General features: G+C 44.8%; 1 protein-coding gene across 14 annotated transcripts in view; it reads right to left on the bottom strand.

Moving 5' to 3' along the window:
* Window positions 1-867: 867 nt before the first annotated feature.
* The window catches only part of NCOR1 (nuclear receptor corepressor 1), a 198,390-nt gene continuing 175,808 nt past the window's right edge, over window positions 868-23,449 (bottom strand). For 13 of the 14 annotated variants that reach the window (XM_077480295.1, XM_077480286.1, XM_077480291.1 and 10 more), the window contains 7 exons: window positions 19,073-19,203; window positions 11,694-11,911; window positions 11,395-11,529; window positions 8,118-8,260; window positions 6,386-6,439; window positions 4,012-4,215; window positions 868-2,006 (listed from right to left, as the gene is read on the bottom strand). In XM_077480295.1, the coding sequence (XP_077336421.1) occupies window positions 1,828-2,006; window positions 4,012-4,215; window positions 6,386-6,439; window positions 8,118-8,260; window positions 11,395-11,529; window positions 11,694-11,911; window positions 19,073-19,203 (1,064 nt within the window). In that variant the 3' untranslated portion in view covers window positions 868-1,827. The remainder of the gene's footprint in view (window positions 2,007-4,011; window positions 4,216-6,385; window positions 6,440-8,117; window positions 8,261-11,394; window positions 11,530-11,693; window positions 11,912-19,072; window positions 19,204-23,449) is intronic. The other variant, XM_077480289.1, reaches the window with a different exon arrangement.

Raw genomic sequence — 23,449 nt, 5'->3', positions numbered from 1 at the left:
TCGACAAGTTGATGACCCCTAGTGTAGAGGATCTCTGGCAGAATTTAAATTTTTTGGCATCTTTAAGTCAGATTCAACTGGGGAATGTGGTGGGGGACGTTTTACACCTCTGTGATCAGAGGGTGCAACCAATTGCTAAAAAGCAGGAAGGGGGAATGAACACCAGAGGGAAAACTGTGGCTATAAATGATCACTCCCCCAGGAAATATAGATGTGTGACCTCTGTCACTGCAGGTGGAGGCCAATATTCACAACTTTGTTTGGTGTTACTCACTGTGACTGCCAGCAGAGAAGACTGTTGCATAGGAAAAGGAATGCCGTCTGCCTGACATTTCTCTAGAGTGCTTCACAGCTGATTTCCACATCTCTGCCTTGCTGTGTAAGGTGACCTTCAAGCACTGCTCTGTTGTCTCTGGCAGACCTGTTGTGAGGGTAGCTGCTGGAGCACAGAAGGAACACAGCAGGAACACAAGGCGGGCTTTCAAAGCCTACAGCCAATCCAAGGAAGCCTCTGCCACCTGTGATTGACTGTCAGCTTCCATATGTCAACTATCCGCGGTCGACAGATAGATCGAGATTAGCAGTTTGCCGGCCCCAGCTATAGGGGCTCTCAGGTGGTCCTGAGCACAATCATGGGCTCATACAAAGCAAACACTGTTACTCAGATGTTTGTCATTTTTCAAGGCCCAGGGCTTGAAAGCAGTTTTTTTAATGAGACAACTCAAAAATCCACAAACACATGTAAAATAATGAACAAACATCTTGTTTTGCGCCAAAACATTTTATTACAATCCATGTATAGAATTAAATGAACGCTGTGAGGGGGGGGGGGGAAAAAAAAAAGCATCTAATGTACCAATCAGTCAGTCTTGAGATTGGCGACAATCCTGCCTATACACATACACCTATTTTCCCTGGAGAATATATTCCTACAAAGGATAAAAACAACCGGAAATTAAAATTCACAGACACAATTTTGCAATTGTCATTGCTAGTGCAGAAAAGCTTCTTCCATGTGGTAGGTCTGATAAAGGAAATATTAAAAAATGTTTTTTTTTTCATGATTTTCTTTTCTTTCTTTTTTTTTTTTCTTAGACATTGAGGTGGTAAGCTCACCAGTTTGTGTTCTAGACTGACTTATCAGATGCGGTTTGACACAAGTTAAAAATAAAAAGCTGGAAACTTTCCAATGGTTCCAAAAATGGTGCCATGATCTTACCCCAGAGGACTATTTAAAAACAAGGTGTCTTTTCTGCTGTCTAGGTATGACTTGCTAGATGGAGTTCAAATCTGAAGTGGGCAGTTATAAGGTGCAGGACAATTAATGTAATTAAAATTGGCTGTCTGCCATCTAGGAAGCAAGTCCAGAGAAAAAAAAAAAAAAAAAAAAACTTAAAAAAAAAGTTCCTTTTAGAGGGGAGGAATTGAATTAAACATACATACACCATACTAGAGCAAAGAAAAAATAATAAACCACTGCAAATATTTACAGAAGAGAATTAAAGACATTTTGTTTTTTTTTTTGTTTTTTTTACAAATAGCTGTGAATTGGTAGGCATCAAATTATCCACTTTTCCTTTAAAACTTCTTTACATATTAACGTGGACCTTTAAATCTTTACTAATTACATTCTGCTAGTAGTTAGCCTGGGCGTGACAGGCTGATATCCATTTAGAATATTTTACACAGCTGTACGATTCCCTGTGTAGGAAGGTGGCCCCGTGCTCCTTAGCCTGTGGCTCCCATTAGAAAAAGTCTATCAGGCTATGAATATATAGACATCGCCATTGGAACCCTTAGTTGTACACATTTTTAGTTCAAAGTGTTTCAGTCATCGCTGTCTGATAGGGTTTCATACTGTGATGAGAGGAGTGGCGCTGGCTCCCGCTCCCATATCCTGCTTTGTTGGTGGGCAGAACTCTGTGTTATGGTGGAGGCCATAGAAGATGGAGGAGTGCTATTCAGCATCCCCATAGTCAATGGGTTGAATGGGAACTGCGTGGACCCTGTAAAAAACAAAACAAAAATTTAGCTGTATTTCAACCATTATCTATATTTTTACAAAAAAAAAAAACCCCAACAAAATCCATCAGCGTATTGCTAGAAGACAGTATGCCACAACTGCACACGATATATAGATATATTTGAGTGTTCAGCTTGTAGCAGCCTTCTGAACCATATTGATTCCAGGGGCAGGCACCATACACATGTGACACGAATACTGCAATCTGGAGTATCAGCACTGGTTGTTTTTGTGGTTTCAAATCATTCTGATACTATACCTTTGAAATAGGGCTCACAAGAGACAATAAGCATCACTTAAAGTGATATTAAAGGGCTTTCTTAAAATTAAAAAACAAAAACATATTATACTTACCTGCTGCCCTGTGCAGTGGTTTTGCACAGAACAGCCCAGATCCTCCTCTTCTTGGGTGTCTCACTTGTTACTCCTGGCCCCTTCCTCCTGCCCCCAGAGCAAGCAGTTTCCAATGTGGGCACCCAAGCAGGCTTGTCCCCGAGTCAAAACTCTTCATGCCAAGGAGGAAGAGTCCCTGGAGCCCCAGGGCTACCATGTACATCTGCACATCGCTGGATCGCAATGGTGCTCAGGTAAGTATTGGGGGGGGGGGGGGGGTAAGGGGGTGTTGCAGAGAGGTGTTTTTTTACCTTCATGGAAAGAATGCATGAAAGTGAAAAACCTTAAAACTTTAGAACCACTTTAAAAATAAAAAAATGCACTTTTTTGTAGGTAAAAAAAAATTGCATTCTTTGTTACAGGAGCTTGTAAAGCATTGTACCAGCAGTCAGCAGATCGTGGGTGCCATGCAGGTCTCCTGCAGTTCTGTCAGTGTATCAGCTTGCTTGTACAAGGAAGCTGATACAGTCTGACAGAAGATTCAATGAATTACCACAGCGCTCACAACACCATGGTAGTTCACTGAAAACTACAAGCCGACAGCTGCAAAGGCTGTCAGACTGTCATTTTCCCATTCACAGAGGACTGTGAATGAATAACGCAGGAGGGTGGGTGGAGCCCCGCACAGTCGTGTCTTTTTTTTATTTTATTTTTTTTATTGTGGCAACAGACACAGGGAGAAGATACTCGGTCTGCTGTCACAGCGGGGATGGGGTGTGTTCGTGCATTCATTACATGTTACACCCTGAATATGGATGTAACATCTTATGAATAGTGAACTTATCCTTTAACCTCTTCCTGACCCCCATATGCATATACACCAATCAGCCATAACATTATGACCATCGACATGTAAAGCGATCTTGTTACAATGGTATCTGAAAGTGGGTGGAATATATTGGGCAGTATGTTGCCCCTGAAGATCTGTTGCAACCAGAAAAAACGGTCTCAAAATTCTCCAGATCTCAATCCAATCGAGCATCTGTGGGATGTGCAGGGAAAAAAAACAAGTCCGATCCATGGAGGCCTCACCTCACAATTTTCAGGATCTGCTACAGATGGTACTGAGATACACAAAGTATGCAGAGGTTCCAGTGGAGTCCATGCCTCAACAGGTCAGGGCTGTTTTTGGCAGCAAAAGGGGACCTACTCATTATTAGGTAGGTGGTCATATTGTCATGGCTAATTGGTCTACGTCCAAAAAATTAACAATATTTTTTAGGTATGCATATTAGAATTATTGTTGAGTTAACCACAACACATGCTGATGCTGCTAAAATTTGGCCTAGGCAACAATTAGCCTTGGACATAAAAGGTTTTTATTTTAGTTTTTTTTTATTTTATAACTTATTACATAACTTATCTAACCAAAGCTTTTGCTTGGCATAATAGATGCCTGTCAAACGAAACATGCATTGGTTTAGTTAAAACGTGTCTGGAAGAAGAACATCTAGGTAGAAAAAAACCTTTCAACAGAACCACAGGGCACGTCAAGAGAACAGCAAGCCTAATGTGAGTTGCTCAACAGTTGGGTAATAGAAAATGACAGATAAAACAGGAACAGTTTGGTCTTCTTTTGAATCTTTAGTACTAACCTGAATTGGGTGAGGGATTTGCTTCCTCTCTACGAGGATCATTATTTGAAGACCCTGAAGTGCTGCCTTGCGCTACCCCCATCAGGACACCATGGTCATCTGACTTGTCATCAAAATTGCCCATTAAAGCTTTGCGGATAATATCCTCTAGACCGAGATTACTGGCTGGATCAGCAAAGGAATGACCTCGGGAGCTGATGGTACCTGCACATGAGAGAATTATTAAAAGATAAATTCAGCAAGCAAAAAATACCTGTGTGATATGTTCAACATCATGAAATATTAATCTCCATTATAGATTAATATTCAATTATGACCTAAAGCATTAAAGCTAGAGATATAAAATCCATATATGTTTAAATTCATACATGCTGGATGGGATGTAATGTGGTAAATTGAACATGAACATGGGTTGCAGCATCATTGTCCATGTGGCATTGCAGCCCTGGGGGGACTACAGTGGGGACCGAGGACACCGATGTACAGGTGGGGGGGGGGGGGGGGAGAGAGGACACCGATGTACGTGTGGGTGGGGGGGGGGGGGGGGTCCTCGTTGTGTGGACGAGCAGAGGACACCGATGTACGGGGGGGGGGGGGATTTGGGGAGTCGGGAGGGATGACCGAGGACACCGATGTATGGGGGGGATTGGTGGGGATGACCGAGGACGCCGATGTACATTGGGTGGGTGGGGGGTAGGGGTCGTGTGGACGAACCGAGGACACCGATGTACGGGGGGGTAGGGGTCGTGTGGACGAACCGAGGACACCGATGTACGGGGGGGTAGGGGCCGTGTGGACGAACCGAGGACACCGATGTACGGGGGGAGGACCGAGGGAGTCCGGGGGGATGACCAAGGACACCGATGTACGGGGGGGGGGGGGGGGGGGGACCGAGAAGGGGATGACCGAGGACACAGATGTACGGGGGGATGGGGATGACCGAAGACACGGATCGACAGGGGGGTGGGGCTTGGTGGGGGAACGACACCGATGTACAAGGGGGGGAGGGCGACCAAGGACACTGATGTACTGGGGGGGGGGGGTGGGGGACGACCGAGGACACCGATGTACTGGGGGGGTGGGGGACGACCGAGGACACCGATGTACTGGGGGGGTGGGGGACGACCGAGGACACCGATGTACTGGGGGGGTGGGGGACGACCGAGGACACCGATGTACTGGGGGGGTGGGGGACGACCGAGGACACCGATGTACTGGGGGGGTGGGGGACGACCGAGGACACCGATGTACTGGGGGGGTGGGGGACGACCGAGGACACCGATGTACTGGGGGGGTGGGGGACGACCGAGGACACCGATGTACTGGGGGGGTGGGGGACGACCGAGGACACCGATGTACTGGGGGGGGTGGGGGACGACCGAGGACACCGATGTACTGGGGGGGTGGGGGACGAGCGAGGACACCGATGTACGGTGGGGGCGAGGACACCGATGTAAGGGGGGGGGACCGAGGACACCGATGTACTGGGGGGGTGGGGGACGAGCGAGGACACCGATGTACGGTGGGGGCGAGGACACCGATGTAAGGGGGGGGGACGACGACCGAGGACACCGATGTACTGGGGGGGTGGGGGACGACCGAGGACACCGATGTACTGGGGGGGGTGGGGGACGACCGAGGACACCGATGTACTGGGGGGGTGGGGGACGACCGAGGACACCGATGTACTGGGGGGGTGGGGGACGACCGAGGACACCGATGTACTGGGGGGGTGGGGGACGAGCGAGGACACCGATGTACGGTGGGGGCGAGGACACCGATGTAAGGGGGGGGGACCGAGGACACCGATGTAGGGGGGGGGGGACCGAGGACACCGATGTAGGGGGGGGGGGGGGGACCGAGGACACCGATGTAGGGGGGGGGGGGACCGAGGACACCGATGTAGGGGGGGGGACCGAGGACACCGATGTAGGGGGGGGGACCGAGGACACCGATGTAGGGGGGGACCGAGGACACCGATGTAGGGGGGGGGGGACGACCGAGGACACCGATGTAGGGGGGGGGGGGACCGAGGACACCGATGTAGGGGGGGACCGAGGACACCGATGTAGGGGGGGACCGAGGACACCGATGTAGGGGGGGGGGGACCGAGGACACCGATGTAGGGGGGGGGGGGGACCGAGGACACCGATGTAGGGGGGGGGGGGGGGGACCGAGGACACCGATGTAAAGGGGGGGGGCCGAGGACACCGATGTAGGGGGGGATGGACCCCCATGAATTTGAATTCAATATCCCTTGACCTATACGGAAAGTGCTGGGGGAGGGGAGCAGAAAAGGATAAGTGCACCTATTTAAATCAGAGAACATTTGCTCAACAAGCTAAAACACAGAATCGCAATTAACTGGTCTTACCCGAGGAAGTGACAGCTGGCAAGTTAAATATCTCTGTCCCTGGCTGAGCAGCTGCTGTAATATAAAAATTCAGATTTCATTAACACTACTGAATTTCACTTGTGCTCAGACAGAAATGTTGTAAACCGTATGCAGAACAACATGGGTTTCAGTAAAGGGAAAGGACAGATCTTACCATTAAAGCAGGCCAAGCTTTGGAAAGCAGCATTATAAAACTTTAATATAAAACCAAATGGAAACCATATAAAAAACAGAAGTACCATGTTACCCGCACCTACATCAATATTTACATCTGCCAGTGATAACCATTTCTCCTTACTTAATTTGTAAATAGCACAAAATCCAACTGATGTACTATATAAGCAGCCCATTCAGGTCTCATAATCAACCTAACATGCCATTATGGTTTTCCTTTGTAAATTAAAAAAAATAGAACCATTGCTTCCTACTCCCCTATATAATGAACAGAACCCCCATTACTCCCTATTGCACTCTGGAGTCCAGCGAGTTTATTACTTTTCGGGCTGACGACATTTAAGCCTACTATTTCAGCATGAACAATAATAGAATAGCATCTATGAACATTATTGCATAGTAATGGACAGGAAAAAAAACAGTGAGAGACTGGGCTACATTTTCTCTTGTAAAGCAAAACCCTCTCTTTTTATTATAAATTTAATGTCATCAAGCCTTAACTGTCCTAGAATAGCGGGGTTGCTAGCAGACATTTAAATTGATACAGTCAACACTGCCAAAATTTAAAGATTAATTTCCTTTTCACTTCTCTCAACTAGCCAGAAAGTGGCAGTATAAGAATCCTAGTATCCAATACTTGGATGAGAAACTTCTGCCATTCGCCAGTGGTAGCAGCTCACGAATGCTGGGTTGCACACTTCTACCCAACAGCAATGTCTCTCAGGGAAGCCGAATATGCTTGGCATCACTGCCAAAGGATAATATGTAGTACACCATTAGGAGAGTGGTTATTCTCATCTTGACAACGGAAGCGGCTTCAGAGTTTTGCAGTTTTCCTTATGAATTGAAACACCATTTATGGAGTGAAGGTGGGTTCACTTATCCATATCTCTCTCAGAGCAATTGTTTTAAAGTCTTGCATTTCCAAGTCTGTCCATAACCCTGATTCCCTTCTTGTCTGAAGTGTTGGATCCAAGGAAAAGGAAATCCAACAACAGCTAGGCTATTATAGCCTTTCAGTTACTAGACACTAAGCAAGACTAAAGGTGAGAAGTAAGGCCAGCCATAGGTTCAGCAGGGAGCGGCCGAGATTCGAACCATGTATGGGCAATCTGAATTTACCAAGTTGACCGATTGATCAGCTTGGGTACAACCAGCTTGCCGGATTTTACATGCGATTTTTGCTAGTAGCTGCTATCAATAATCACCTGTGGGGGGGGGGGGGGGGGTATTCCCCTGTAAACACAATGTTGATATCAAGCAAATTTGCTCCATGTATGATGGGGCCCAACTGTTCTAAGTGTACAGCCTTGTATAGGATGGGCATTCATTCCAGACTCTGCTATGCTGCGCCCACCATCATGAATAATAAGGGAAATGGCATTTACTGGCAGATTCTGAGGAAAAAAGGTATTACTTTGTTTTTAACATATTTGCCAACATTGACATTAACCCAGTCATTCTTGAAAGTCCAATTACTGCCACCACAATTAAGGTTAGATCAGAAAAGAGAAAATGTCAGTCAAGTCCCACTTACCCATATCAGAGTCACCGCCACCAGAGGAGTTTAACTTACGAAAAATCTCTTGTTTCTTGAACATCACCATAGGGGAGGTATTCTCCAATTTGGTGAAGAAAGAGGGGAGATAATTAATATTTCCAGGTGATCGGGAATCATTCCTGCAGAAAAGAACAAAAAAAACAAAAAAAAAAACGGTGATGCTGTGAAGCAACACAATCTAAAAATGCAACCAATCTTTGAAAAACCGATTCTCTCTAAGGCATTAAGAATATTCTTGGATGAATATGTAAACAAGGATCACGCCAGCCTGTGATGGAATAGAAAAAGCGCAGCCACATATTGATGTGGTTAACCTTCTGCTCACCCCTACAATTAGCCAGCTCCTTTTTTATAGCACAATGTAAGCGCATCTGCCTGGCTTGCAGTGTCCTTTCCGCTTTGTCTGAATTTTGCTCTATAAAAAATATCTATAGCAAGAGAGAACTGAAAATGTAGTTTTATAATCCCAGTTTGCCATATTCTAGGCAACTGGCAAAAACTAGGTGCAGGGCTAGATCTTCCAAAGCAAACGAGGACTTCAAAAAGAGTCTCCAATCTGAGTTCTTAAAGGTGGGAATGCCCTCAACAGAAACAGTAGATGGATTTTTTATTTTCGGGCATGAATGGCCAGATACAGAGTGGGAAAGTTAATTTTCTCCTAAATATCTCTTCCATAGAACACAAGGCAGCAAAAATGCCAGGAGACGAGAATAACCTCACAGAGTAGGGTCAATTATTACATAAAGCCTAATCAGCCTGATCAAAAGTAGAGAAAGACTTCCTAGGAATTGAGCCTATTGGTATGTGTAGATTGTGTAGAACTAGGTGCGTCTAGCCAAAAAACAGCACACACTGCCTCAAAGAAGTCCACAGTAGTCAGCATCTGGTGAGAAGCTGAAGCTTTCATTTCACAAAAATGTTTGGAAGTAAAAATCAAACAGTCAGCAGCCTCCGTTATCCTAATCCCCCTTGCCTTCTGCAAATGTAAGTGCCCCACACAATTCAGGTAGTATCTCATTGATATAGTCAGAGGGAGGGAGAGGCAGAAGAGCATTTACAACTCTTGGCATCTGCCGTTTCCAGTAATGGGGATAGCCTTTGGAATACATCAGACATAGTAAAGAGACAAGCCACATGTTGCATAAATGAGAGGGAGCTGGAATCAGGGGGCTGAAGTGGTGTGCCAGTGTAAGACCTTGCTCAGGAATAAGGGAACTGCTATCAACTTGAGAGGATCTGGAGTTGCCTCAGTGCCTACAGTGGAATTATCGCCATTTGTCCAGCGTGCGTCCCCTCCCAAGTGCCCATAATCCACCATTGCCAAGTGAGGATCTTTTTCGTGGTCTCACAGATTGGATGCAGACTGAGGGGGTTTAGCATAATCGTATCGAAGAATCACAATAACCCAGACGCTATCCGAGTTCCTGTGTCTCTGTCTCTGAGGTATCAAGCAACAGGTGAGACAGCAAATGATCACCTTGTGTCATCGGCTGAAGATGGCTGGAAATGCACAGTTAGGAGTCTTATGAGCACTACACTAGCCAGAGAGGAGCTTCCGGTAGTGGGGTGGGGAAAAAAAAAAGACAAAAATCGCTATATCAAGGTTAACTATAAGGCTGCTTTCACACTGGGGCGGGAGCAGCGTCGGCGGTAAAGCGCCTCTATTTTTAGCGGCGCTTTACCGTCGTTTTAGTGGCGGTGTGCGGGCGCTAGCGGGGTGGTTTTAACCCCCGCTAGCGGCCAAAAAGGGGTTAAACCCGCCCGCAAAGCGCCGCTGCAGCGGCGCTTTGCCGGCGGTATTGCCGCGGTGTCCCATTGATTTCAATGGGTACGAGCGGTATAGGAGCGGTGAATACACCGCTCCTTCACCGCTGCAAAGATGCGGCTAGCAGGACTTTTTTCACCGTCCTGCCAGCGCATCGCTCCAGTGTGAAAGCCCTCCGGCTTTCACACTGGAGTTAAAGGGGCCGGTTTTTTTCAGGCGTTACACAGGCGCTATTTTTAGTGCTGTAACGCCTGAATACCGCCCCAGTGTGAAAGCAGCCTAAAGGTAGAATAAAGTGAGACAATAAAAGCTAGGGAAAAAACACTCAGTGTAGATTACTCGATAACGTATGCCTTCAAAACCACTTGTGTGCTTAGCACTGCAGGGTGTCTTGTAGGATATAATATATCTAATGTAGTGTCTACAAGAAATCCACATACTGATCCAAGTGTATAGCCCAGAACCGCTATATAAAGTGAACGGAAACCGTATTTATGTTGCTAGTCCAGTTCAGGGTCCTGGCTTCACCAATCATAGTGCGCACACCCCCAAAGGAGTTTTCAGGATCTGGGTGCCATAGGAACAGACCATGCCTTGAGGTTATTCAGTTCGCATTTGCAGCGCTATTCAAGTCATTCATTCATGACATGGACCTATATAGTACCCTGTGGCTAACGACAATCATTGCACCAAGTGCCAAGGTGAGTGCTGAACACCGGATTCAGTGCACAAAGCAATGTTACAGGCTGGTCTTGCTACAGCAGTTCTGGGTACGGTTCACAAAGTATACACAGAAGGTAATCTGGAAACTTGAAGTGAGCCATAAGGCAATAAGCTCATAAAAGAAGTGTCAGTCAGGAAGGAAACTGGTGAAAAATACAAAAGAATCGTCTCCAACATGAGTCCTTTACCGAAGGACACTAGCAAAAAATGGAGCATCAGAGTGGGTCATGGTATATTGACACACTAGGGCAGTGATGGCGAACCTTGGCACCCCAGATGTTTTGGAACTACATTTCCCATGATGCTCACCTACACTGCAGAGTGCATGAGCATCATGGGAAATGTAGTTCAAACATCTGGGGTGCCAAGGTTCGCCATCATTGCACTAGGGGCAGTCCCAGAAAAGCTTTGTGGCAATGACCTGTATCCTGTACTATATGGTTAAGAGAAAACATTAAATGATTTTTCAAATACATAACAACTGGGTACTTATTTTTTAATCTTTACATTAAACATTTAGAAAAAATAAAACATACAAATACAAGTCGTAATTATACATAATTCTGCCCAAAAAAAAGGGGTGAATTAAAAAATTCAAAAAGAGGAAATGCAAAACTAGCTCAACATCACTATGAGCACCTCACAACAGCTTCTATCTAAAATCAGTAATATCGCCAGTTTATAGGTTAAACGCAACTGAGTGCCAAACTGTGGTCTACTACAACTCTAAATAAACGCATGCACAGTGTCTGACATTATGCTTACCTTTGCTCAGCAGGCTCCGGCCTCTGGGACATTAACATCATATTATCTTGTTTTGAGTGTACAATGGGAGCCTGTGGGGGAGATATAGGCTCATATGGCTCACTCATGTGCCCTCTTTCTGGTGACTTTCCAGGCCTAGATATAACAAAGAAAACACAAGCAATTATTTTCAATAATGTACAATTACAGTATTGGCTTAGAGGAACCAAATTTTATACAAGTCTTATCTACTTGACATAAAGGAAAACTCATGGATTACTTGCTGTAAAGGTAGAGATTTTTGGAAATTCTCTCATTACCTTCCTCTAGGTTTGTCAGGCATATTTTCTGGAGACACTCTGGAGGCTGGCCGCTGGTGGTGCATAGGCTGGCCCTGAGAGTCTGGGCTGAACCTGTTGGATGGTTTGGATCGGACGGGTGCTGCTGGTGGGGCAGTGTTCTGGAATGTTGATGTAGGCGTCTGCTGGGAAGCTTGAGAAGTTGATTGATTCCTGGCAAAGTCTTGTGTGATAATATGCTGCAGGAAAGAAAATTGATGTTACTCACAAACACACACAAAGCTTTAGCGGCTAAACACCAGGTCTAATTGTTGGAATTCTTCCACGGGAAGAACATTTGTGTGCCTAACTGTAAGAGTGGAAAGCACCGTGGTAACTAGGCAATAATTGGCACAGAAACTGATAACAAGGAATCCACCAACCCGCGCAGAACGGGAGGATGAGGTTAAAAAAATAAAATAAAGGAAGGAGATTTGTGTATAACGAAGGGGGAAATGCCAAAATATGGGAATGCTGGATTAGTAGATAAAGGAAGGGTGCAATGCACACTTAAGATTAGGGCCTTCTTTCTCTTGGATTCTAGGAATTTATTTTTTGCTTCTTGGAATGATGTATAGTGAATTAAGAGGAATGGTATATTATTTTGATAGATAGGGGAAAAAATAGCATTTGTTGTACTCACCGTAAAATCCTTTTCTCTGTAATTCACTGACCGACAACTCCTCTCTTAGCCATTGGGTTGTTATGCTCCATTACTAGGAGATACTAGGCATTAGTTGTAATACAACACTCAGAACTCTTAGTTCTGCCCAGGGGGCGGTCCCTTTGGCAACAACCCTCCAGCCTGCCATGCAGCCATCAGTACGTCAACAAGCAGTATAACGTAAAGATAAAAAAGGAGGGGCGGGGTGCTGTGTCGGTCCATGAATTACAGAGAAAAGGATTTTACGGTGAGTACAAAAAATCCTATTTTCTCTTATATTCACCGACCGACACAGCTCCTCTCTTAGCCATTGGGAGGTCCCCAAGCAATGCCAAACGAGGGGTGGGAAAAACAGCATAGAAACCTTCATCCACCGCGGCAAGTGGGAATTAGTGAAACTTTACCCACAAAAAACACAACAGTGCGTGGAGAAATCCACCACCAAAACAGGGTACCCTCAACAGGAGTGATTACCCACAACCGAATCTGAGCAAGGTCCAAATAGACCTTGACTGCTCTCACCACATCAAGAGAATAAAGTGATTTTTCCTTCACAGGATGAGGCTCTGGAAAAAAAGGTGTCGAACAATATCTTGGTTTAAATGAAAACCCGATACTACTTTTGGTAGGAATTTAGGATGAGGTCTTAATACAACCTTATCTTTATGCAGAATCAAATATGGCTCTTTACAAGAAAGAGCAACCAACTCTGATACCCTTCTAGCAGAAGATATGGCAACTAAAAAAAAAACAAAAAACACAAATTTCCTCGTCAAGAGGACCAAGGGAATATCTCGAATAGGCTCAAAAGGCTGCATTTGTAAAGGTGATAGGAGAAGTCCCAAGGGGTCAAGGGGGCTCTAACTGGGGGATTAATCCGCGTTACCTCATGAATAAAGTTACAAACCAGAGAATGTGAAGCAAGTGGTCGTTGAAAAAACACCAATAAGCCCGACATATGGCCTTTGATAGTACTCAAGGCCAGCTTTATCTGTAATCCCATTTGTAAGAATTCAAGTATCCTACCCATGACATTTTCTGGGGTGCCAACCCCTGGATTCCAACAGGAGACATACAGTGCCTTGCGAAAGTATTCGGCCCCCTTGAACTTTTCAACCTTTTGCCACATTTAAGGCTTCAAAGATAAAGATATAAAATTTTAATTTTTTGTGAAGAATCACCAATATGTGGGACACAATTGTGAAGTGGAACGAAATCTATTGGATATTTTAAACTTTTTTAGCAAATAAAAAACTGGTGCGTGCAAAATTATTCGGCCCCTTTACTTTCAGTGCAGCAAACTCACTCCAGAAGTTCAGCGAGGATCTCTAAATGATCCAATGTTGTCCTAAATGACTGATGGTGATAAATAGAATCCACCTGTGTGTAATAAAGTCTCTGTATAAATGCACCTGCTCTGTGATAGTCTCAGGGTTCTGTTGAAAACGCAGAGAGCATCATGAAGACCAAGGAACACACCAGGCAGGTCCGTAATACTGTTGGAGAAGTTTAAAGCCGAATTTGGATACAAAAAGATTTCCCAAGCTTTAAACATCCCAAGGAGCACTGTGCAAGCGATCATTTTGAAATGGAAGGAGTATCAGACCACTGCAAATCTACCAAGACCTGGCCGTCCCTCTAAACTTTCAGCTCAGACAAGGAGAAGACTGATCAGAGATGCAGCCAAAAGGCCCATGATCACTCTGGATGAACTGCAGAGAACTACAGCTGAGGTCGGAGAGTCTGTCCATAGGACAACAATCAGTCGTACACTGCACAAATCTGGCCTTTATGGAAGAGTGGCAAGAAGAAAGCCATTTCTCAAAGATATCCATAAAAAGTCTCGTCTAAAGTTTGCCACAAGCCACCTGGGAGACACACCAAACATGTGGAAGAAGGTGCTCTGGTCAGATGAAACCAAAATCGAACTTTTTGCCCACAATGCAAAACGATATGTTTTGCGTAAAAGCAACACAGCTCATCACCCTCAACACACCATCCCCACTGTCAAACATGGTGGTGGCAGCATCATGGTTTGGGCCTGCTTTTCTTCAGCAGGGACAGGGAAGATAGTTAAAATTGAGGGGGGAAGGTGGATGCAGCCAAATACAGGACCATTCTGGATGAAAACCTGTTGGAGTCTGCAAAGGACCTGAAACTGGGACGGAGATTTATCTTCCAACAAGACAATGATCCCAAACATACAGCAAAATCTACAAAGGAATGGTTCACAAATAAACGTATTCAGGTGTTAGAATGGCCAAGTCAAAGTCCAGACCTGAATCCAATTGAAAATCTGTGGAAAGAGCTGAAAACTGCTGTTCACAAATGCTCTCCATCCAACCTCACTGAGCTCGAGCCGTTTTGAAAGGAAGAATGGGCAAGAATTTCAGTCTCTCGATGTGCAAAACTGATAGAGACATACCCCAAGCAACTTGCAGCTGTAATCGCAGCAAAAGGTGGCTCTACAAAGTATTAACGCAAGGGGGCCGAATAATTTTGCACGCCCCACTTTTCATTTTTTTATTAGTTAAAAAAGTTTCAAAAATCCAATAGATTTCGTTCCACTTCACAATTGTGTCCCACTTGTTGGTGATTCTTCATAAAAAATAAAAATTTTATATCTTTATGTTTGAAGCCTGAAATGTGGCAAAAGGTTGAAAAGTTCAAGGGGGCCGAATACTTTCGCAAGGCACTGTATGCCTTCCAGACTCTATAATATGTGATTCTGGAGACCGGCTTCCTAGCATTAACCATAGTAGAAACTACCGAAGTTGACAGCCCACGGTACTTTAAAATGTGGGTCTCCATAGTCAAACTGTTAAATTTAGCATTTGTAAGGTATATTGGAATACGGGACCTTGCGAGAGAAGGTCTGGCAACAGTGGTAAGGTCCAAGGGTCCCCTACCGCTATTTTTATGATCTCGGCAAACCAAGATCTCCTGGGCCACAAGAATCACCTCCTTCCCGTCTTGCCTGAGCCCTACGAAGAAGCAGAACAGGAGGAAACGCATAGATCAGTGAGAACTGATCCCAAGGAAAGACCAAGGCATCTGTTCCGCATGCCATCGGATCCCTTGTCCTTAAACACAAAGTTGTCGATCTTGTTGTTGAACCTGGACGCGAACCGATCCACGTCCGGAACCCATTTTTGCCATATTGACAGAAAGAGGTCGGGATGAAGGCACCATTCTCCTGGGAACAATTGTTGGTGACTCAGATAGTCCGCCTGCCGATTCCCTATCCCTGGAATGAAAATTGCTGATAGGCAAGGGATATTGCTTTCTGCCCAAGAAAGATTATTCACCTCTCTCTGGGCTGCACGACTTGTCGTGCCCCCTTGGTGATTGATGTAGGCCACTGCTGTGGCATTGTCAGATTGAATCCTGACAGGATAATTTCCGTAGTCTGAGCGTCCAGGCTGCTAGGGCTAGATGTACTGCCTGAATTTCTAGAATATTGATGGGCAAGATCCTCTCTGAGATGGACCATTTCCCTTAGACAGATGCTTCTTCTAGGACTGCTCCCCAGCCTAAAATGCTGGCATCTGTTACCACCTTCTAGTGGACTGGCAGAAAGGATTTCCCTTTATGAAGATACTTGGATATCAACCACCAATTGAGGCTCTACACACACTGGGGGATAAATACATTGGAAAGTCCAGAGCATGGACCTTCTTGTTCCAAGTAGACAGGATACTGCTTTGTAGCAGTCTCGAATGAAACTGCGCATAAGGAACCGCCTCAAAAGAAGCCACCATCTTTCCCAACAAAGACGAATAGAAGGATTCTTCTTTGTTTTGACCACCTGGATCAGTTCCTTTATGGAACTGATCCTTTCCTGGGGCAGAAACACCCTCTTTTGAACTGTATATATGATCAGCCCTAAGTGCTGCAACCTCCTTGATGGTTTTAAGGAGGACTTTTCTAGGTTGAGAATCCAACCTAGGTCTTCCAGGTAGCTGACTGTGGTGACCAAAGAGTGGTTTAAGCGGGCTACCGATCAATCCTTTGAGAGTAGATTGTCTAAGTAGGCTAGTATTGTTATACCTTTGGCCCTCAATCTGGCTAAAATAGGAGCCAGGATCTTCATAAACACTGGAGGTGCAGTAGCCAGTCCGAACAGTAGAGCTACAAACGGAAAGTGACGATTTTCTACCTCGAAGCACTGAAATTTCTGATGAGCGGGGAAAATCGGCACATGGAGATAAGCATCCTTGATGTCGATTGACGCCAGAAGTTCTCCCCCCTGTAGGAAGGAGGAGACTACTGATCGGATTGACTCCATGCGAAAGGAACGGATGTTTAAAACCCGGTTTAGATGTTTGAGATCTAAAAATGGGTCTGACACCCCCGTTTGGTTTTGGAACTATGAACAGGTTTGAATAAAAACCTAAACCTCGCTCTTACAAAGGAACCTCTGATATCACCCCTTGAGATAAGAGGATACAGAGCTAGATAGAGAGACTTATTTTTCATCGGATCTTTGGGAATGTTTGATCTGAGAAAAACGAGGATACGGGAACTCTCGGAACTCTAGTTTGTAACCTGGAGAAATTGAGGAGGCCATCCATCTGTCTTGACAAAGTTCCTGCCAGACTCTTGAAAACTGCAGAAGCCTTCCCCCGAACGAGTGGGGTTGTCCCTTCATAAGGAGGCTTAAGTATTTTGTTTTATGGGCTTCCTCCCCTAGGTCCTCTTTTGGCCCTGGGACTGACCGTGAAGTTTACCTCTAGAATCTGACGATGGAGGCAGTTGAGACTGCCTGGAGGCAGCTGCCCCTGGCACTGAAGAAGTACGTTTAAAAGTAAAAATGTTTAAACTTTCTTGCCCAGTAAAAGGGAACTCTTCCCATTAGAAAATCTTTGGATATACTTATCCAGATCGTCTCTGCACCATGAAAAGGGAAACCGACCAAGAGCTTTTTGCACGGTGCTTCGGCTGACCAATTTTTCAACCATAGGATTCGACGCATGTGTACCAGTCCTAGCATAAACCGTGAGGCCTGGAGAATATAATCTACTGTGAAACACGATGCTTCTGACATACCAGCCAAATCCTGGGCCTGCTGATCAGGAATAACTGAGTACATCTGTAAATTGGTCCATTAAGGACTGAGATACTCCGATCGCTGCCAGCGCAGGTTGAATGACTGAACCTGCGAGAGAAATATAGTTCTTAAAAAGGAATTCCAACTTCTTATCTGTTGGATCCTTTAACATCTGAGCATTGTCAACTGGACAAGTCAGGTTTTTATTTACATAGGATATAGCAGCATCAATTGCTGGAATCCCCGATTTTTTTTATAAAAGTCTTCCTTCATAGGATAGAGTATAGAAAACATTTTTGGAGGGAAAAATTGTTTATCTGGGTGCTCCCATTCAGAATACATAAGCTTCCTTAACCATGCATGGATAGGAAAAGAATGATCAGATTGGGGAGGCTTTAGTGAACCCAAACCAGACATGGGCTCATCCACTGCGCTGCTGGCAGCGAAAAAGTAGAGCGGACCAACGCAGTGAGAGAGTACTAACAATCTTTCCGACGGACCTGATATTTCTGTATCGGGTTCCTCAGACGCAGAGACGTTAGCCTCTTCCTGGTCTTTAGAAGGCAAATCATCTTCTCTTGCTTCTCAGAATGAGGGTCCCGAGCAATAGACGGGGACCTGCTATGCTTAGCCCCAGTCTGGAATGCAAATAAAGCATCACATTTTTTGCTCCAAGCTTAAAATGGTTGAATAAAAAAAACATACTGGGTAATATACATAGGGGCTGCAGTGTCAAGAGCAGCTGCAACACTTGCCCCTCCTTTTCCCCGTCGCAGCTGCTTACCCTATGGAGGATCCCAGGCAGAGGTAGGCAGAGGTAGGCGTGACGAGGGGGAGCTGAAAGCCGCTGAGCGGCATCTCACCCTTCATGGTGGGCTCCGATAAACCTTCAGGAGCTGTGGATCCTCGAGGAAACCCACTATCCTGGGCCTGCAACAGCACCTTGCCAGTAAAACTTTATGGCCTCACTACCAAACGTACTGGATCCCAGGGTCCAGCTCTCTAACAGAGAAGCATTCGCAGGCAAAACCTTGTTTCTTCGGCTACGAAGCCCAGGTACCATTCAATTCGGCCAAAAGAGACACTTTGAATGGATACAGTCAGCATGGCTAGCCCCAGCAAGGATTGCTCCAGTGGAGCTCAGCACAGCACATCTTCACTCATGACCAACACCTTAGAAAATGGCAAAAGAAAGTGAGGTACTCCCACCAGTGGGAAGGGTTATATAGGGAGGGCACTTTTTAATTTAGGGCGTGCTAGTGTCCAGCACCTGAAGGTGGCCTATTAAAACCACATAGTAAGTACTATGGCTCTTTGTCCCGTGATGTATGATATGAAAGAGTGATGATGTGCATTTGGCACATGTTTTAAACAAGTGAACATAGTGGCTTGCCCAAGGCAGCCCTATTTTTATATAGTAAGCTGATGTGCAATTGTACAAGAATTAGTCTGGAATGTTAGTTTCATCCAAACACAACTCATACAAAACACAACTTCTGTGTACCATAAAAAGATGTGCTGGTAAAAAAAAAAAAAAAAAAAAAAAAAGTGTGTTTATTGCATAGTTACGGAATTATAGGAATTGTTGTATACTACACTTTTCAACATAAAGCTAATAAAAATATGCCAACTGCAGGTAATGCTTACACATATGTGATCAGCTAGGGTAATGAGCCTGTGGGTCTGTGGCACATGGGTGGGAGCAGGCTGCTGTGGGGAAGGAGACTCTTGTGCCCTGTAGCGACTGGCTTGTGCTTCATATTGCCGACTGCTTTCACCTGAAACATAGGAATCAAATTGTCCATCAAGACATGAATCTGTATTATGGAATATTATCTAATTTTAAGTGTTATACATACGTTTTTTTAATTTACATGTAAAATTATTTTCTTGGAGTATATGACAAGACACAGGGTAATTTTATATTCATGACTACTTGGGTTATGCAGACACCCTTCTGGTGAATGGGCACTGGCCTAAAAAGGCAGGAATTCCCAAGCCATGGCATAACCTCTGCCAGCTTAGCCTCAGTTTTCTAGCAAGCAATAAGGAACACACAGTCAAGATGGAAGAAATCATAGAACCCACTTAAAATATAACAAAAAAAAAAAAAGGCCTCAACCTAATAAATGTTCCATGCAGGAAAGCAGAGCCAACTCTGAGACCCTGTGAGCAGAATTAAAGGCAATCAAAAAGAAAACCTTGTACACAAGAAGCAACTTTTGCTCCTCTGATAAAGTTTCCTGAACCAAGAGGTTTCCCAGAACGCCATCCCAACCCAAAAGGCTGGCAGCCATCATCTAGACCAGGGATATGCAATTAGCAGATCTTCAGCTGTTGCAGAACTACAAGTCCCATGAGGCAAAGCAAGACTGACAGCCACAAGCATGACACCCAGAGGCAGAGGCGTGATGGGACTTGTAGTTTTGCAACAGCTGGAGGTCCACTAATTGCATATCTCCGATTTAGACATTCCAATTCATTGGATGTTTCAACATCCAACAACCTACAGTGAATCTGGAAAGTATTCACAGCGCTTCACTTTTTCCATATTGTTATATGTTACAGCCTTATTCCAAAACTGATTCAATTCATTATTTTCCTCAAAATTCTACCAACAATACTCCATAATGACAACATGAAATAAGTTTGTTTGAAATCTTTGCAAATTAAAATAAATAAATAAATCACATGTATATAAGTATTCACAGCCTTTGCTCACTTTGTTGAAGCACCTTTTGCACTAAATACAGCCTCTAGTAATTTTGAGTATGATGCTACAAGCTTGGCACACCTATTTTTGAGCAGTTTATACCATTCTTTGCAAGACCTCTCAAGCTCCATCAGGTTGAATGTGGAGCATCAGTGCCCAGCTATTTTAAGATCTCTCCAGAGATGTTCAATCGGGTTCAAGTCTGGGCTCTGGCTGGGCCACTCAAGAACATTCACAGTTGTCCCGTAGCCACTCCTTTATCTTGTGTGTTTAGGGTTGTCCTGTTGCAAGATGAACCTTCGCCCCAGTCTGAGGTCCAGAGCGCTCTGGAGCAGGTTTTCATCAAGGATGTCTCTGTACATTGCTGTATTCTGCTTACACTTGATCCAGACTAGTCTCTCAGTTCCTGCCACCACCAGGCTTTATTAAAGGGATGGTATTGGCGAGGTGATGATCAGTGTCTGGTTTCCTCCAGACATGATGCTTACCATTCAGCCTAAAGAGTTCAATCTTTGTTTCATCAGACCAGAGAAATTAGTTTCTCATGATTTTTGGAGTGTTGCAGAGATGGTTGTTCTTCTGGAAGGTTCTCCTCTCAGAGAAACACTGAAGCTCTGTCAGAGTGACCATTGGTTTCTTGGTCAAGTATGTCCTGCATAGGGGGCACCACTGGCTGAGACCCTGCACAAGGGTCGCCAACAGAAATCCCACATGGGGCACCGCTGAACCCCTCTCAGAGGGCACCTACGAATGCCCCGCACAGGGGACGCCTACGGAGGGCCCACTTAAACAACCCCTGTGGAAGAAGGCATCCAACGTGGCCGCACGGACTACTACCACAAAAGCTGTGGCCTAACTTTTAGGCCACAAGTGCACAGGTCTGTGGAGGGACCGGACCAAGCAGATCCGAGGAAGGAGGGCTGATGCCCACAATGGAAAGTGGCGGCCACGGCTTAAATTAGTGGAGGGCGGCCACAGGTGGCGCGAAGAGGCCTGGGCCTCATCCGGGGAAGGGGGGGTGTGTGTAGAGGAGAACCCCGGAGGAACCGACCACCAGTGTTAATTTTGTTGACTAAAACATTTTAGTCGACTAAAATACGACTAAAACAACTGAGATGACTAAAATACGACAAACTAAAATGGGACTAAAACTAAATTAAAATTTGACTTCTAAATTAACACTGGTCTGTAGTGCATGTTCATACCGCAATGCCATAATAAACAACATATTCGATTTTTCACTCCAGCAGTATACGAGTTTAGAAATTGTAGAGAAATGTTAAACTAATGCATTACAATTTTATTACACCTTTTAGATTTTAGACGACTAACATGAGTTTTAGTCGACTGAAATGTACTGGAGATTTTAGCTGACTAAATACAACTAAACTGAGGCGCACTCAAACGAAGTCGGATATGACGAAACGCGTCAGTGACGTGACTAGCCGGAAGTGACGTTTGTGCCTCAACTCTGCATTCCATGGGCCAAAGAAGCAGGAAGTCGTCTGCTGATGTACACAGCGAACGTTTCATCTTTCCGGCAACCGGGATCGTCAAAACAGGCACAGTGCACTTTGAATTAACGCTTTAAAGTTCTTGGTACGCTTAATGTATTTGGGGGACTTTTTTTGAATAAAGTTGTGAAATAGGATTACGCTATGGCATTATTTTTATTCCCTTCACATGGTATATTGGAGCCCTAGCCCACTAACACTGACATCTAGTGGAGGAGGAGGGAGGAACAAAGGAGTGATTTGCTTTAAAGGCATACTAACACAGGTTTTCTGGTGAGTGCATCCCCAAAGGGGAATTCTAAGCCACACATGGTGAACTTTGGTGGAAGCTTTCTTGCAGTCACAACAAGGACCTTATATTACCCCTAGCTCCCTTCTATATTGTCTTTTTTTTTTTTACTTTGATGAGAATTTGGTTTCATTTGGATGCAAGTGAAGAGCGCTGCTACAACATATAAAGAGGACTTTTTAGTGCTAATTTTATATTTTTTTTATACAGATGTTTTAAAAAAGCTGCTTTGAGGTATACATTCTTCTCATTTTGGGTAAACACGTTTAACCGTGGTAATTTATTCAGAGGCGTGGAGCAGTGTTCAGTAGGGCGCATTGTGAACACTAGTTTTTTTTTTTTTTATAAATGCAACTAAAACAATTGCAGAAGACTAAAATGGGACTAAAACTAAAATGCCATTTTAGTCCTAAGACTAAAACTACATTTAAATTTGCTGCCAAAATTAACACTGGCGACCACCCCAGGTAATACCCGCACCCCACACCACTCCAGGGAAGGAGAGGAGAGGGCCCCTTACTTACCGCTCCAGCAAAGTGCACGGGTAATGCTCCCAGACAAATCTCCCTCGCCACCAAAGTGGGTGGGCTGTCGGCCATGAGGAACACTGCGACACAGAGACCCGGTCAAACGCGACCTTGTGAGACATTTAGCTTGCAGGGCCAGCCCCTCGTCCAGTGGGGCTAGGTCGCGGCTGACCTAGCGTGTAGCTGAAGTCTGCACATGCTCACTATCCAGACTGGGAAGACCACTGGATCTTAGTGTCCAGCCCATCACCCAGTCCGGCAGTTGATTGTAGATCTCACAGGAAAAAAATCCAAGAGAAAAAAAAAAAGTAGTTTTAAAAGCAAAAAATTGCCAGGACCAGAGAAGCCAGCAGGGAACTAGATCCTTACTCCTGACTAGGCAAAATAACTGAAGGCCTATAGCAGAGAGGGGGGTGTATATCACCTAGGAATGCCCATAGGCATAGCCAAATCTTTTTTTCTGCCTAGTGTCCTACACCTGTAGGGGGCGATTTAACCCTGTGGTTGTGAATAATGGAGCGCTGTCTGTCAATGAACAAAAGAGAAATAATTACTTTAATCTATTTTGGAATAAGGCTGTAACATAACGTGGAAAAAGTGAAGCACTGTAAATACCCTCCATATGGGCTGTATATACCTTACCGCTGAGGACCATTGCCCTATTGCCAGCAGGTCCTATAGTTATGTTAGTGGTTACAGATATTAATGCAATTAATGGTTTGACAGTTGCTGTAGATGCCTTACTCCTATTGTTTGGCATCAATGATAATAAAGCCATGATTTTTCATAAAAAGTTGTTTCTCTTCTATGCAAGGAAAACCATTTTATCTAAGTGGAAATTGACAGAACCGCCAACTGTTTTTGTATGGCGATCCACGGTAAATGCAGTTATGCCCCTGTATAAAATGTATCTTAATGGGATGCAATTGTCCCAAGAAGTGTGATATCTGGTTGGCTTGGGTAGAGGCCAGAGACCTAAAA

Source organism: Lithobates pipiens, unplaced genomic scaffold, assembly GCF_037356315.1.
Source record: "Lithobates pipiens isolate NorthernLeopardFrog02 unplaced genomic scaffold, aLitPip1_a1.2 Scaffold_16, whole genome shotgun sequence".
Classification (NCBI taxonomy): domain Eukaryota; kingdom Metazoa; phylum Chordata; class Amphibia; order Anura; family Ranidae; genus Lithobates; species Lithobates pipiens.
This window is presented reverse-complemented; position numbering and strand designations above follow the sequence as displayed.